We start from the raw sequence: 13,489 nt of genomic DNA on the forward strand, positions 1-13,489 counted from the left end.
ACTAGGCGAATAAAGAGACGGTGCTTGCTATAAGGTATTTTTATTGCATGCAAACATTGCCAGCCATAGAGAGGACCTGTGGGCCGCAGACTGGACCCCGCCAGATCACTGACCGCTTCTCCCAGAATCACTTCATTCAGCGACTGGTGGTGTTAAATTGAGAGTGGAAATGTGCGGTTGGGCTGTTGGTGTATACAACTTTATCCAGGTACTCCATGCTGCAATGACACACAAATGGACATTTATTAGTAACAGATATGCAAGGAGACATCCAGCTTCTCTTATGCCTTACAGAACTGTACTATCCCAGTTATTCATATTGGCATTGATATGTAAAAGAATGCACATCGGCCATAGCTGATCGCGCGTTGTCATCAGCATAGACTGGCAGCAGTGATACTAATTCAGAGCTGATTCTGAAAATGGGAAAAAACATGATGCACTGCAGGTGGGGCAGATGTAATATGTGCAGAAAGAGTTAGATTTGGGTGAGTTATTTTGTTTCTGTGCAGAGTAAATACTGGCTGCTTTGTTCTAACACTGCATTATAGATTCCAGTTTCAATACACCTCACCCCAAATATAACTCTCTCTGCATTTGTTACATCTGTCCCACCTGCAATGCAGCATTGTTTTGAACATTTTGAGAACAAATTTGGCCTGTGATGAGATCTGAATGAGTCCCTTAATACGTCTGCATTTCCGCTTATGTCCAACCTGCATTGCTATAGTCTATACACCCTTAATGAGCTTTGCCAACATGAATACACCCCGATACAGCCTGTCTCTTATAAGTGTAGATGCGATAGGAATGTGCACAAATCTGTCTCCCCTGGTTCTGGAGCAAGCGCACTATGAATACACGCAACATAGACTCTGCAAACAGGTGTACATTACATTCTGTATCAGGCCATACATGGTAAATGAATTTCCTATGCAATATTTAAAGTCCCGCGTTTTTTGTATTATATGGGCTGTGATTAAACACCTGTACATTGCAATATATAGGGGTGAGATTTCCCTGCATTGGTATTCATCTCAGTGCTAGAGAATCCAATGCATGGCTAGAAATGATGCCCAGCCCCTGACTGCATTTTGTGTCAGACCCGTCCTCCATCACTGCAAGAGTGAGAAGAGGTTCCCAGTAACAGTGGCAGATTTTACCTATGGGCTGCAGGACTGCAGCTCCCCAGTAAATTCTGTCAGCTCGTCAGCAATAGTGCAGGCAGATGCAGTCCTTGAGACTTCACAGTTCACTGTGACTGAAAGTGACTTCCTGTTGGAAGTCCTACCTGTCAGTCACCGCAGTAAGGCAGCCTTATTGGGAGGTGTTCCCTTCCTCTGGGACTGCCAGTCTCGGCTGCGATAGGTAGAGAGCTGGCTTCCTATAGGAAGCCACTCCCTGCCTTACTGTGCTGCCCTAGCCGGCTTCTATGGACTTCAGCTAATGCAGCCCATAGAAACCAGGTTTTTGCACATGTGCAGTACCATGGCTGCTGCTGTGCATACACTGGCCCTAGTTTCAATTGAATTGTACAGGTTCGGGGACCAGCTGGTGGGGAAAACCCTACAACACTAAGAGCCGCCACTGGTAATGAACAAATAGAGTTGGCACCTGAATACTAACTTACTAAAATACTAAGAGTCAACCCTTCTATCATTCATTGTAGTTCTTTGTGATGCTAATAGTTGCAGAGACTCAGTCCAGCTGTGGTGCCTGCTACCATCGGCATAGAAAGTTTTTGGGAACAGCTGATTGGGCAAGCCACAGGATCTGTCCAATCAGCAGTGTTGAGCTGCTAGCAGAGGTAAGAATCTCCCATACATCTAGTGTCCTAGGTATAGGATCACTGCAGTTCTAGTATTCGGGTGCAAACATGATTTTCCCTTTTTCACATGATGAATGACAGAGTTTCCATGGATTGTACATGTATGTACTTATATACACTAGTTTGGCACTGATTTATCTATTATATGCCCTGTAAAGAAGCCTCCAGGTGCTTTTAGGAACAGTGACGATCGTTGGGGTTTGAGATTCGGACCTACAAATCAGGACGCATGCATCAAATAAAATCATTGCTGCGCTGCACCTGATATCACTGCTGTGTCCGACTCAGGCCCACTCAATGTATGTGTGCTTTCTAATGGGCAGAGCAATGGTGGTGCCAGCTACTCACTGTGCCTTCTGTTCTCTGCCCAGCTGCTGGTTACACTGATCCAGTCTCTTCCTTATCTCCCTGCTAAACTCTTCCTCTTGCTGCTCCAATGTCATTGCAGCGCGTCCCGCCAGCAGCCGCTGCCTGTCCCACTCAGTGTCGCGCTGCTTCTCCTCTTCCTTCAGCCTCTGAAAAAATAATAATGTGATCATGAGGAAATAATACTTAGGAATATTTAGTTGCGCGTCCCCCAGGTCTGACATGGTGCCACACAGTAGTATATCAAATGTAGCATCATGGCTAGAATTGTTCCTGCTTCTGGTCCATTGCACATACCGCATAATGGGCCTGATTCAGCTTGTAGTACTTATGCAGCTTATCATGTGCAATCCACTGTAATGCAAATGCATGAGGAGGTGCATACCACTGCCTGCCTGCATACCACCTCCTGCCTGCATGCCACCCCCTGCCTGCATACCACCTCCTGCCTGCATACCACCTCCTGCCCGCATGCCACCCCCTGCCTGCATGCCACCCCTGCCTGCATACCACCCCCTGCCTGTATACCACCTCCTGCCTGCATGCCACCCCCTGCCTGCATACAACTGCCTGCCTGCATGCATGCCACCCCCTGCCTACATACCACCTCCTGCCTGCATACCACCTCCTGCCTGCATACCACCTCCTGCCTGCATAACACCCCCTGCCTGCATACCACCTCCTGCCTGCATGCCAACCCCTGCCTGCATACCACCCCCTGCCTGCATACCACCTCCTGCCTGCATACCACCTCCTGCCTGCATGCCACCCCCTGCCTGCATGCCACCCCCTGCCTGCATAACACCTCCTGCCTGCATGCCACCCCCTGCCTGCATACCACCTCCTGCCTGCATACCACCTCCTGCCTGCATACCACAGAGGACCGAACGGATCTGAATAAGGTCCATTGTGTATATATGGCGCTGCTGAGGGCATTACGTGTTTAAAAAAGTTTATGCACCAATGTATGCCCCGCCCCTTTGGTAGCTCCACCCACATCAACGCCCATAGTTCCTGAACCTATTTTCCTTCAAAATAAGGACTGTTTGGCAGGGTACATGGAGAGTGTCCTCAAACTTGAATCATGGCACCCTAGAGTATCAGCACTTTTCAGAACGCCTCTAGTCAAAAGGTTTCTTAGTGATAGATAAAAAAAATAAAAACATTTAAATGAAATGAAGTACATTGTGCTTTGCTGTCACTGTTAGAGTCAGTAATGCGATGGTGGACATAGTTGTGGTCATAATTTTCCATATATTTTATGATTGGCAGCCGCAAGCACTGGTTTTGCCTATATTTTTTACCATAAATAATTTGTTATGATCTTGGACCTCCAAACCGAGGCACCCCTAGTGTCTTATACCCCTTTCACATTGCATATAGTCAGACCACCCGGGTGCCGTTCACACGCTGCGCTGACTCCTCCCCCACCCTGATGACGCTCCGTCCAGACCTCGTCTGAAGTCAGCGTCTGGTTCGCTGTGGGGAGCTGAACCTTGCAAATGCCGGGTCACTCCCGGGACAGAATGCCAGGTTGCTGGACCCGGAAATTGTAAAAAGGCCCTTTCGTATCACACAGAGACCTGGGTCGACCCTGCAACAACCTAGGATCGACCCGAGTTATTTTTGCGATGAGAAAGGGGTATTACAGGTACCCCTGCACGCCTAGGTGCCCAGTTTGGGAACCACTGATATAGTACATATATATTTAGGTGGGATGGATTATTGGCTGCCTTTTTTAGTCTTCAGTGCTAAAAATTCAGTTCTATAAATAGGGGAATTCCATAGTGCAGAGCAGACACAGAAATATAATGCTCCGTTGGAAACATAACCCGGGACTATGCTGATCGTGCTACCTGTTTTTCTTGGCATTGCTTCTCCTGAGTTTCTAAGATGGCTTTCAGCTGTTCTGGACTCATGCCTTTCCACCGATCCGGCACCACCCGGTGTGCCCCAAATGAGCTGACCGCCACCTCAGGGTTTTCTGTCAGGATATCCCCTGTCAGGTGGTTGTATATTTCTGCATAGTTATTGTTTTCCTCTTTCTCCTTCTCCAGCCTCCTGCGCTCAGATGCCTCCATAGCCTAGGTCAGGAGGAAAACCAAGGTCAGGAGGCTACAGGGACTGGTGTTGTCAGGTACAGCCAGAGCGCTCAAGAAGACTTACCAAGGCTTGGTTATAATGATTGGTGGCCATGGTTACCGCCTTCCTGCACTCTTCTTCCATCTTGCTTAGGTGTTGAGCTCTCTCATCCAACTCCACCCTCTTTTTGTCATATAAATTATCTGTTTAAATGAAGATGTGGAGAAAAACAAGGTTATTATATGGAAATAGAAGATGGGCATACAGAGAAAACAAGCATTTCTATTCTTTTCATCCGTCCGTCAACTTCAGTTACTCTGAACAACGTTGTTCCGAGACATATCGGGGGGACACATACGGCGAAAGGCTTGTGATATATAGATCAGTTATAAAATTGTGAGCACTATATTTTTAGTAATGTTCCATTACATTGGGAACCTGCAGTATCTTTTAGTGTTCTTTTCATTATGCATCAAGTAACCCAGTGTAGCTCTAATACCCCTTTCACACCGCACAAATAACCCAGGTAGATCCTGTGTTGTTGCCAGGTCCACCCAGGTCGGCGTGCAGTGTGAAAAGGCCATGTCCAATAATCTGGGTCTAGCAACCCGGCAATCAGACCAGGGATAAAAGAAGTGTTAATCCCAGGTCGGACACGGGTTGCTGGGTAGTGTGAACGGGTAACCGGGTCCAGCGACCTGTGGCTAGTTCACTTCCATGGAGGAGGCAGCAGCGTCACCTCAGTGCTGCCTCCTCCCCCACCTGACATGCCGCTGCTCCGTCCCCACCCCCTGGATGACATCAGTGACCCAGCAATAAGCCAGGTCACTGTGAGCAGCAAACAGCACAAATACTGTGTTGCTCCCGGGACAGACCCGGGTCCACATCCTGGGTGCAACCTGGCATTTGTGATGTGAAAGGGGTAAAAACTAGTTGTGGGATTTAAAGAGTATCAGCATTCTACCGAATGTTATTATACTTCAGTATAACATACACTGTCCTCTATTTATTATCACACACTAATCTGTCTGACCTGCAAACTTGTTCTGTGCCTCGCTCCTCTTCCTCTCGTCTTTCTGCTCTGACAACCACCTTTTGGACAACTCTGTCTGTAACTTCTTCCGTTCCTTTTCACTCAGGTCTTCTCCGGCGAACTTTTGCAAGCTGGCAGGACCACATCTGGGGTCATCGTCACTAACTCTAGCAGGCCTATCCTTCTTTAGAGCATCCGGATCGTACAGGTCAAATTCCCTGCGGCCCTCAGGCTGCTGATGTTGTTCGCTGAAGTTCTGCACAGCGAGGGTTAAGTCTCGGGCGAGCTCCTGCTCTCTCTGTTCCAGCATCAGAGCAATTTTATCATATTGCTGCCGGTCTACATCTGAAGGGTCATAATAAGGGAGCAGTTAGATTTGTGCAATGGGTCAAAGCTATGACTGTGGTAGTTACTAGACTTATTAGAAAATAAAGATGACGTTGTGTGATTAATATTGCAACAATTATCAGTGATAAATAATAATACAAATAATATAGTGGTGACTTGCTATTATGTTTCCATATATATCTTATTGGGATGATATTGATGATTCTCTGTAATTGACAACATGTATATATTGACATACATTGGATATAAAGTTGGGGGCCTAATTCAGACCTGTTCACTAGGCTGCGTACACTCGCAGCCTAACGAACAGGTCAGCGCCACCCACACCCCCTCTCTAGCATGCAAGGAGATGTGTTCCATCGGATGCGGCCAAAGGGGAGACCATCGACTGATTTCTCTCCCTTGGAAATAAATGTCAGTCTAAACTGACTTTTGTTTCCTCCGCAGATCGAAAAAAAGAGGGCGGGCCCTGACGTCATATGACATCAGCCACTTGCCCCCAGCAGGCGTTGGCCCGCCTACGTTCCCAGGGGAACGCTCAGCATTTTTATGGGGGTGCTCCGGTCCCCTGTCTGCCCACTCTGGCTCGGCGAATGTGAAACTCACCAAAGCCGTTCGATCACCGGAGCGTATGATCACCGGAGCGGAGGGGCGGAGCGACAGGAGGGGAGGTGGGAGCGACCACTGAGGGGGGTGCCCCGAGAGGTGATGCGCCAGTGGAACACAGCTGCAGGCACCACTGGCGCACACCTGCATATTGGTAGTATGCCTGTAAATTTTCCAGGTAAGCCTGCTGTGGCAGCGCAGCTGAGCCTGGAAAATTTTCATTCATACCAATACACATAAAGAAGGTTTCCCTGCACTCATGATAAGAAGTGTCAGTTTAGCCTAAAAACAAGAATATGTACCAAAGGCCTCATCCCGAGCTTTCTCAGTTCTCTCCAGAGTCTTCCTTTCTTCTACCTGTCTCTCCAGAGTGGCCACATCCACCTAGAGAAAAAACAGGAACCCTAATAACTTCCATACATGATGTAATAATGGAGGAATCCATGATCTGCGATAGAACACAGACGCACCCCTATTGTCCGATGTTTGGCGTTGAATATCCGACTTTGCCTTTGTTTCTCTTTATTTCTTCTCCTTTCGATCGCAGCAGCATCTTTCAGATCTATCGGCAGATCTAACTTATACATGGCTGCAGACACACATAATGGCATTAATGCACCAATGGTAATTATTTATTTATTACAAGTAATTTACTGTATATAGCGCACACATATTCCGCAGCATTTTACAGACAATATTTGGCCATTCACATCAGGAGCTTACAGAGGGTGACAGTGTAAGGTAGGGGGAGGCAGTGTTTGCCAAACAGGCAGAGGGTGTCAACAGGAGGCATGGGGTCGTGGGGGGGAGGGGCACCTGTTGCACCAATGGAAGTTCTGCCTCTGGTCGCACCATTCTTGGTGTAGATTATCCTTCAGAGTATGGTCTCCAGTGTGAGTGAATATGTGTCTGAGTCCGCAACAAGTTCAGTCGGGATCCCGAACAACAGGGGCTATTCTCCCTCGTATCGGTCCACGACCCCCATAGAGGGGGAGTAGAACCAGTGGCGAGCATAGCGAGCCACCGAGCCCACAGCGTGGCGAGCGCAGCATCGGTGTACCAGCAGTCAGGATTCCGATGAGGCATTACAACTCAATCATAATTGTAACTATGTGCGCACACATGTGCAGCGCGACAGATGCATGTGCACTAAATAAAAATGCTTAAATGAGTGCAAAACTGACATTGCGTCCAACTCAGATTTTGGTACAGTAAAAGCAAAAAGGAAAGAAAATATGTAACAGCGCTGATCACCGGATATTTAGGTTATTACAGTTTATTAATAATGCATTTGCATGGAAATAATAGAATAAAATGTAATCGAATACATGAAAGTAAAAATAAAACGGAATGATAAAATAACGTTGGTTAAGTATAGTCACCCACTGGTTCCACTTAAAAGCTGCAAATGTCCGAATCTTTGGGGGGATAGCACACCCCTTTTATTCCATTTGTAACCTCGGGGGGACAATCAATGCCCTTTCCTCTAAAGACGTCTGTGTTGAGGATTTCTGGCTGTGGAAGCGGCTGGTTCAAAGGTTAGAAAACCCAAGAGGGTAGATGGCGATCCCTCGTTTGGCGGTGGACTACCAAGATGGATGCAATGCCGGACTTTGGAATAGATGAAGCAGCAGTGGTGGATCTCTGGCTGCCTTGACGCGTTTCGCTGCTTTACCTGCAGCTTTTTCAAAAGGACCTTTTGAAAAAGCTGCATACGATATGACACTTTTCACATGATTTTTCATCTTGATGGGTTGAAGTCATTTAAAAAAGGGCCATATTGTACTAGTATATGGGGGCCTTAACTTATATAACAAATAAGACAAATCATGTAGTGCAGGTATGATAATAATAATAATAATAATAATAATAATAATAATAATAATAATAATAATAATATAAGTGGCTCCCTTTCATTATTCAAAATAAACGAGATGCACACAGTATGTACTTAAACTGTACAATAAATAGCATATATAAAATATATAAATAAAGCACGTAAAAAAAACAACAGATGATGAATGCTGTATATATAAATAAATGCATATAGGCACAGTAGTACAGACCTGCTTATCTCATCAGACACCTCTCAGCAACAATATGCGTCGCTATAGCAACAGACGGTACCATTATTGTCCTCAGGAAGCAGCAAGTGCTGGAAGGAGAGGGGGATGCTGAGTATTACAAACCTCTCTATGCTCCTACTCCCACTCATACAATGTTTATTTTTGGTCACACACAATTCTAAAAATATTTTAACAAGATGAACGGTTATAATAGCTAATCAGAGAAGCACAGCATAAGGAGAATAAGGGCTTGTGTGACCTGTAACCCCCTTCTGGTGACAATCTGGGGTTCCTCAGTGAGGCAGCCTGTCACATGACTCCTGATACTTATTTCCCTGGTTGCTAACTTGCTATAGTAACTTGAAACTTTAGAAATCCTTTTACATACATTTTTCATTAGCTACTGAATTAGTAGCCCTATAATAGTAGTACCTGTCATAAAGTTCGATTTGTATCCGCCACTTCCCTTAATAGCCAGCAGGGGTCGCCAAATGATTGTACTCCTGCAGATTAAAAAATATATAATAATTGCTGTAAAAATCGAGTCCTCCTCCACGTTGTGGACGTAAGGTGCAGGTCTATCGCGTGCGTCTGCTCTCTATGGTGCACGAGTACGGTTTGCCAGCAGTTATGATGGCGGTGCCCACACTGCACTTGTATCCTTTTACATGGTCTGGCGTTCTGATTCTGAAGAAAGAGGGATTTCTGGGCGAGAGAGATGGTAGCCAGGAAAGTAGATGGGGGTTGTCCGCTTGTTAGCATTGGTTTCCAGTCATTCATTTTGTTGCCCATGCCTTGTAGAAGTTGTAGCCTGTGTATATTCAGTGTGTGCGCGCTGCCATTTTTAAGTAGGAGATTTTTTACTGTATAGGGTCACATTCATACTAGTATGATTAGAAAACTATGTGTTCTCACTTATACTAGTATTCCATAAAAACCTGATGAAATGGGTGAATAATATGTAATATCAAATTTTTTTTCTGTTACTACCACACATTTATTATATATTACGCACACATTTGCTTAACTTGCTCAATCCACTTGCTACAACATGTGATTACTACTTATTCAGTATTCTGTAAGATGGATATCAGAAACTTATGGTTAGGAACCATCGATATTGCTAATCTGATGAAAGTATTTTTCCCATCAAAGGGCCTGATTCACATTTGATCGCTGATTAGCAAATTTAAAGATCGATCGGTTATCGAATGACTGTATGCATACGGATCGCAGCACGCATGTGTGAGGGTGAATAGCAAAATAAATTGTATATGGGACAGAAAAATGGCATTTGTGGTTGTTAAACAACCTTTTTCAGGAATGATTCAGAAAATGTAGGCATGTCCAGGTGATCGGCCTGTCTCTGCTGTAGATTACCGGTAGGGTCAAACTACCTAATGTGCAGTCTATCTATAATCGCTTAAGCGATCAGGTCTGAATACCCCCCAGTGGCTCTTCAAAGCTGCTGTTTTGCAGAATTTAAACTTAGTGTTATTGGCTTATTGTGATTTTAAATTCAGTGGTCAAAGCTTTAAAACCTGCTGTTTAGTAAAGAAACCTCTCAGAGGTGTGGATCATTAGGTTGACCAAACTAAAGTCGAAATGCATTAGGTTGACAGTCAAAAGTTTGACATGGGTTTTTCACGTGTTTTTTGTCCTGAACGTCGACACAGACACAGAAAAAGTGCACCGGAAATGCTTACCATGATTCAAGCACGGTGTCTCGATATGCTGGGCACACTATTCTCCCTCCACGCCCTAGTGGAGGGGAGGGCATGAAATAACGCCTCTTGGCACATGTCAGTTAAAAACCAATGTCGACCTTTTGACTGTTGACCTTCCTAATGACCCTGTCGACCTTAAACCATGAAGACCTTTTCACTGTCGACCTACTGACCATATACCCCTCTAAGAATATCACTTTGTGTATGGGATACAGTTGAACATTTCTTTATCCACAGCCTGAGATTTCAGCATACGTTGTATTTATTCTCAGTGTGGACAGTAACAGCTTGTGCTCTTCTACTGCGTTATGAGGAGGATTTGTGGTTTGCTAGAATAATGTTATTTGTAGGCTGATTACCGCTGATGGTGATACTATCCGGAGATGGTGATTCTCCTCACTACCCTGGCACCCTCATAGGTATATTTCCCTGCTGCACCTCCCAGGGCTCGCAATCCTATCTCTGTAGTTACAGCCGCTTCCAGGTAACTCGGTTATAGTGAAGGTATGATTAGCACGATGGTGTACTGCTAAGACTAGGCCCAATGTTATCGTCCCTTCCATTTCCATAACCACTATACAGCCAGCTGCACGTCCCATTCCCCTGCTCCAGAGGAGCCCAGATCGCTCACGACACGTTATGCCCGGACGCAGAGCCCAGGAAAGGAGGCGTCAGCAAGACGCTGAGCATCACAGACAATGTTCTCCATGTGTAAGTGTCGCTACTCCAGCTCTTCCCTCACCTGAGGCGGTCATGTTCTGCTGTGTGAGTGGGCTCTAATCTGTTCACTTTGTCATATATGCAGTATAATTCAGTATTCGATGCATGTTGTCGCCTAATCCTAGGTTGTTTGTATTGTACAAAGTAAGGCTGTACTAGACTAATTATGAGGAAACAACGTGGTTGCTGAGCAACCATACAAAAGCCGAGCAACCATACAAAAGCATGTGTCAATGGAGAGTGGTAAAGCATCAACCAATCAGCTCCTACCTGTCCTGTTACAGGCTGGGTTTAAAAAAAATGACCGGAGGAAGCTGATTGGTTTATCACTCTCCATTTTTCACATTGCAAGCTTAGTATATCTTGCCCTACTACTTTCCCAGTTGGATAAATGAATGCACACATCGCTGCATAGCTGAATTTAGCAAGTTTTCCTCATAAACAGCTTGACATTAGCTAATAAGACGAGCAGCTAGTAGGAAAGTCTAACGAATAGCTCCGTCGTACAACCAGCTATTCCCCTTTCTGGAGTACCTAATCACGGTATCCTTAGTACATGGTTTGTTCGGCCACTGGCCATAGTCCAAAGCAACGATTAGGAATCGGTAAGAAAACCTGTCACCACAACATTTGCAGTCGTTGCCTGTTCTGACCTTGTTCCAGCTCATCATTGTGTCTCCTGACCAAAACATGGCTCCCTGAGACTCACTTCCCACATTACTGAATTGGGAAAGTTCCCAGCAGACCTTGGGGATGGTCCGGTCCCGCTCTGTCTCTGATTGGTCCTGATGGGGAGTTGATACTGTCAGGCCTTGTTGTACTGCAGTGCACTCTGTGTATCACCCATACTCATCACGCCATGGCCTGTACAGCTATTTAAGCTTTTAAATATGAAGTTTGTATCACATTATTTGCGAATGTCATTCGACTTTGATGTTAATTTAGCTGGCAAAATGGCTGCCCACTTGGTATTTAGTCACAGTCCTCTTTCAAATGAATCTCTGATTTCAGTGTAATGTTGTATTTGTGCAGACACTGGCAAGCGGATGAAGCCCGTATCCTCCGAGTATCCGTCAGCTCTTTCCTTGAGCACCTCTCACTTGTGGTACGGACAATGGACAGATTCGGACCTGCAGTGTCGGACTCCTGACTCACCCTACAGGCATCTTGCCCTTCTGTTGGGTTACATACTGCGTAGACCAGCAACCTGCGGAGATCTCACGTCATTGTCAGCAGCTAGTAGCACAGAACCTTTCCTGGCTCATTACATGTAACTAGATCTCTGACTATTTAGCACTGGGATGGGGGGGGGGGATGGGGGGAATGTAGATTTTATATAGAAGATATTCATTTATTATGTTTAATGGTTTATTATCGTTTCAAAACCACTTTAGAAATAAATGCTAAACAGTCGTGGTGTAGCATTTATTTATTTGCCATTTTAAAGGCATTGATAATCGGCGGCTTATTATGTCTACCCCATAGACTGTAAGCTCATTTGGGCAGTACTACTGTCTATGTACCTTCTGTTTCATGTAATCCTTTAACCTCTGTGTTAGGTTCCCCTCGATGTCGGTGCTTTAAAAACAAAACCTTTTTGTGAATGGCCACTTTTCATAAAGGAAGTTTGATACTTTTTATTTTATCTTCAACATTATTACATACTTGCAGATTTGTTGCTTCTCCACATCGATGCAATAGAGGGCGGGGCTCTAAAAAAATGGACAGGACATGGAAACGCAAATGCGCTATTCATTGCCCACACTGCTGGCAGTGCACAAGGAGGTGTGGCTACAATGACTCAATTTAGTTTAATTGGCGTCATCTGGGCCTCTCCCCACCACCACACACACACTTTCCATCTGTGAGCGTGGACCGGCGGGGCGAGACGTAGCATGCCACAGGTGACTTGCTTACCAAAATTCTCTGTTACTCCCCCTTGTGTTCATTCTAGCACCCTGGGCCTTTCAAAACTTGTGCAGTTCCTCTTTCCTGCCAGGTGTGTCGCTCTCTGCTTTGCTGCCTCCAGCACAGTCTGGTCTGTAACTCGCCATTGAGATACAGACGCAAGATGTGCTAGAAGCACCAGAGCAGAGAGCAACACCCCAGGTAGGAAAGAGGAACTAATCCCAGACTATCACATGCAGTCATATTAGCAGATACTGTATCTATGACAACTGCTCCACATGTAATTGTCAGCCGCAAAGGTGGATTTTCAACAAGCCAACCTAGGCGCCTGGTTAGGGCCCAGCAGGTTCCAAGGGGCCCCATAAAGATATCCTGGCCATCCAAAATGTTCCCAGAGGGAGCATTGTGTGACTATCGGGTGACATCATGACATCACATGGACCTGCCTATACTCCGAAAGTCCCATTGATGTTCTTTGATAGGATAAAAACTATTAGGGCACACACACACTGGTCTCATGCACTGTATGGGGGCAGTCAGGTTACTTTACACGTGACACAGGTATTAACCCTACTTCCAAAAGACCCAGAGCCTGAGTCAGATTTGTACACAGTGCTGATGGTCACGCAGCTGAGCATTTATCGGTAGACTGTGCGCACCAAAGTACAGAAAAACCGTCCTCAATTGAATAGGTATATATATATATGTAAGCCCGCTCAAAGCAAAAAGCTTCCTTCTGTGTTTGTGGATGTGAGAATGAGATGTAGTTTCACTCTCAGTGTTTCGGAAGTAGGGTGGGTACTGT

The 13,489-nt window shown here is 45.5% G+C and overlaps 1 protein-coding gene and 1 long non-coding RNA gene across 4 annotated transcripts; one reads left to right on the forward strand and one right to left on the reverse strand.

Annotated features, from left to right (window-relative positions):
- Positions 1–27: 27 nt before the first annotated feature.
- On the reverse strand, positions 28–8,905 carry LOC146035396 (RIB43A-like with coiled-coils protein 2). Of its 3 annotated transcripts, XM_083158814.1 has the most exons (9): positions 8,762–8,905; positions 8,330–8,418; positions 6,734–6,852; positions 6,566–6,647; positions 5,310–5,654; positions 4,361–4,479; positions 4,051–4,278; positions 2,177–2,343; positions 28–218 (listed from the first exon to the last, which is right to left on the reverse strand). In XM_083158814.1, exons 3-9 carry the CDS (start codon positions 6,848–6,850, stop codon positions 137–139), a joined length of 1,140 nt encoding a protein of 379 aa, XP_083014940.1. In that variant the 5' UTR covers positions 6,851–6,852; positions 8,330–8,418; positions 8,762–8,905; the 3' UTR covers positions 28–136. The 3 variants fall into 3 exon arrangements, with proteins under 3 accessions (XP_083014940.1, XP_083014941.1, XP_083014942.1); XM_083158815.1 differs by lacking the exon at positions 8,762–8,905 and having other exon boundaries at positions 8,330–8,437; XM_083158816.1 differs by lacking the exons at positions 8,330–8,418; positions 8,762–8,905 and adding an exon at positions 7,650–8,025.
- LOC146035398 (uncharacterized) lies at positions 8,706–12,414 on the forward strand. The gene is made up of 3 exons (XR_014460630.1): positions 8,706–8,985; positions 10,639–10,821; positions 11,809–12,414. It is a non-coding gene; the product is annotated as an uncharacterized LOC146035398 (long non-coding RNA).
- The last annotated feature ends 1,075 nt before the right edge of the window (positions 12,415–13,489 follow it).

Source organism: Crinia signifera, chromosome 9 (assembly GCF_055691185.1).
Source record: "Crinia signifera chromosome 9, ASM5569118v1, whole genome shotgun sequence".
Taxonomy (NCBI): Eukaryota; Metazoa; Chordata; class Amphibia; order Anura; family Myobatrachidae; genus Crinia; species Crinia signifera.

Excerpts from the sequence above, each read along its gene's own strand:
- LOC146035396 (XM_083158814.1), bottom strand. The coding sequence starts at position 6,850 with ATGTATAAGTTAGATCTGCCGATAGATCTGAAAGATGCTGCTGCGATC. Across the intron at positions 4,279-4,360 it reads ATCATTATAACCAAGCCTTG|GCTATGGAGGCATCTGAGCG; the intron begins GTAAGTCTTCTT and ends CTCCTGACCTAG. Across the intron at positions 2,344-4,050 it reads AGCAATGCCAAGAAAAACAG|AGGCTGAAGGAAGAGGAGAA; the intron begins GTAGCACGATCA and ends TTATTTTTTCAG.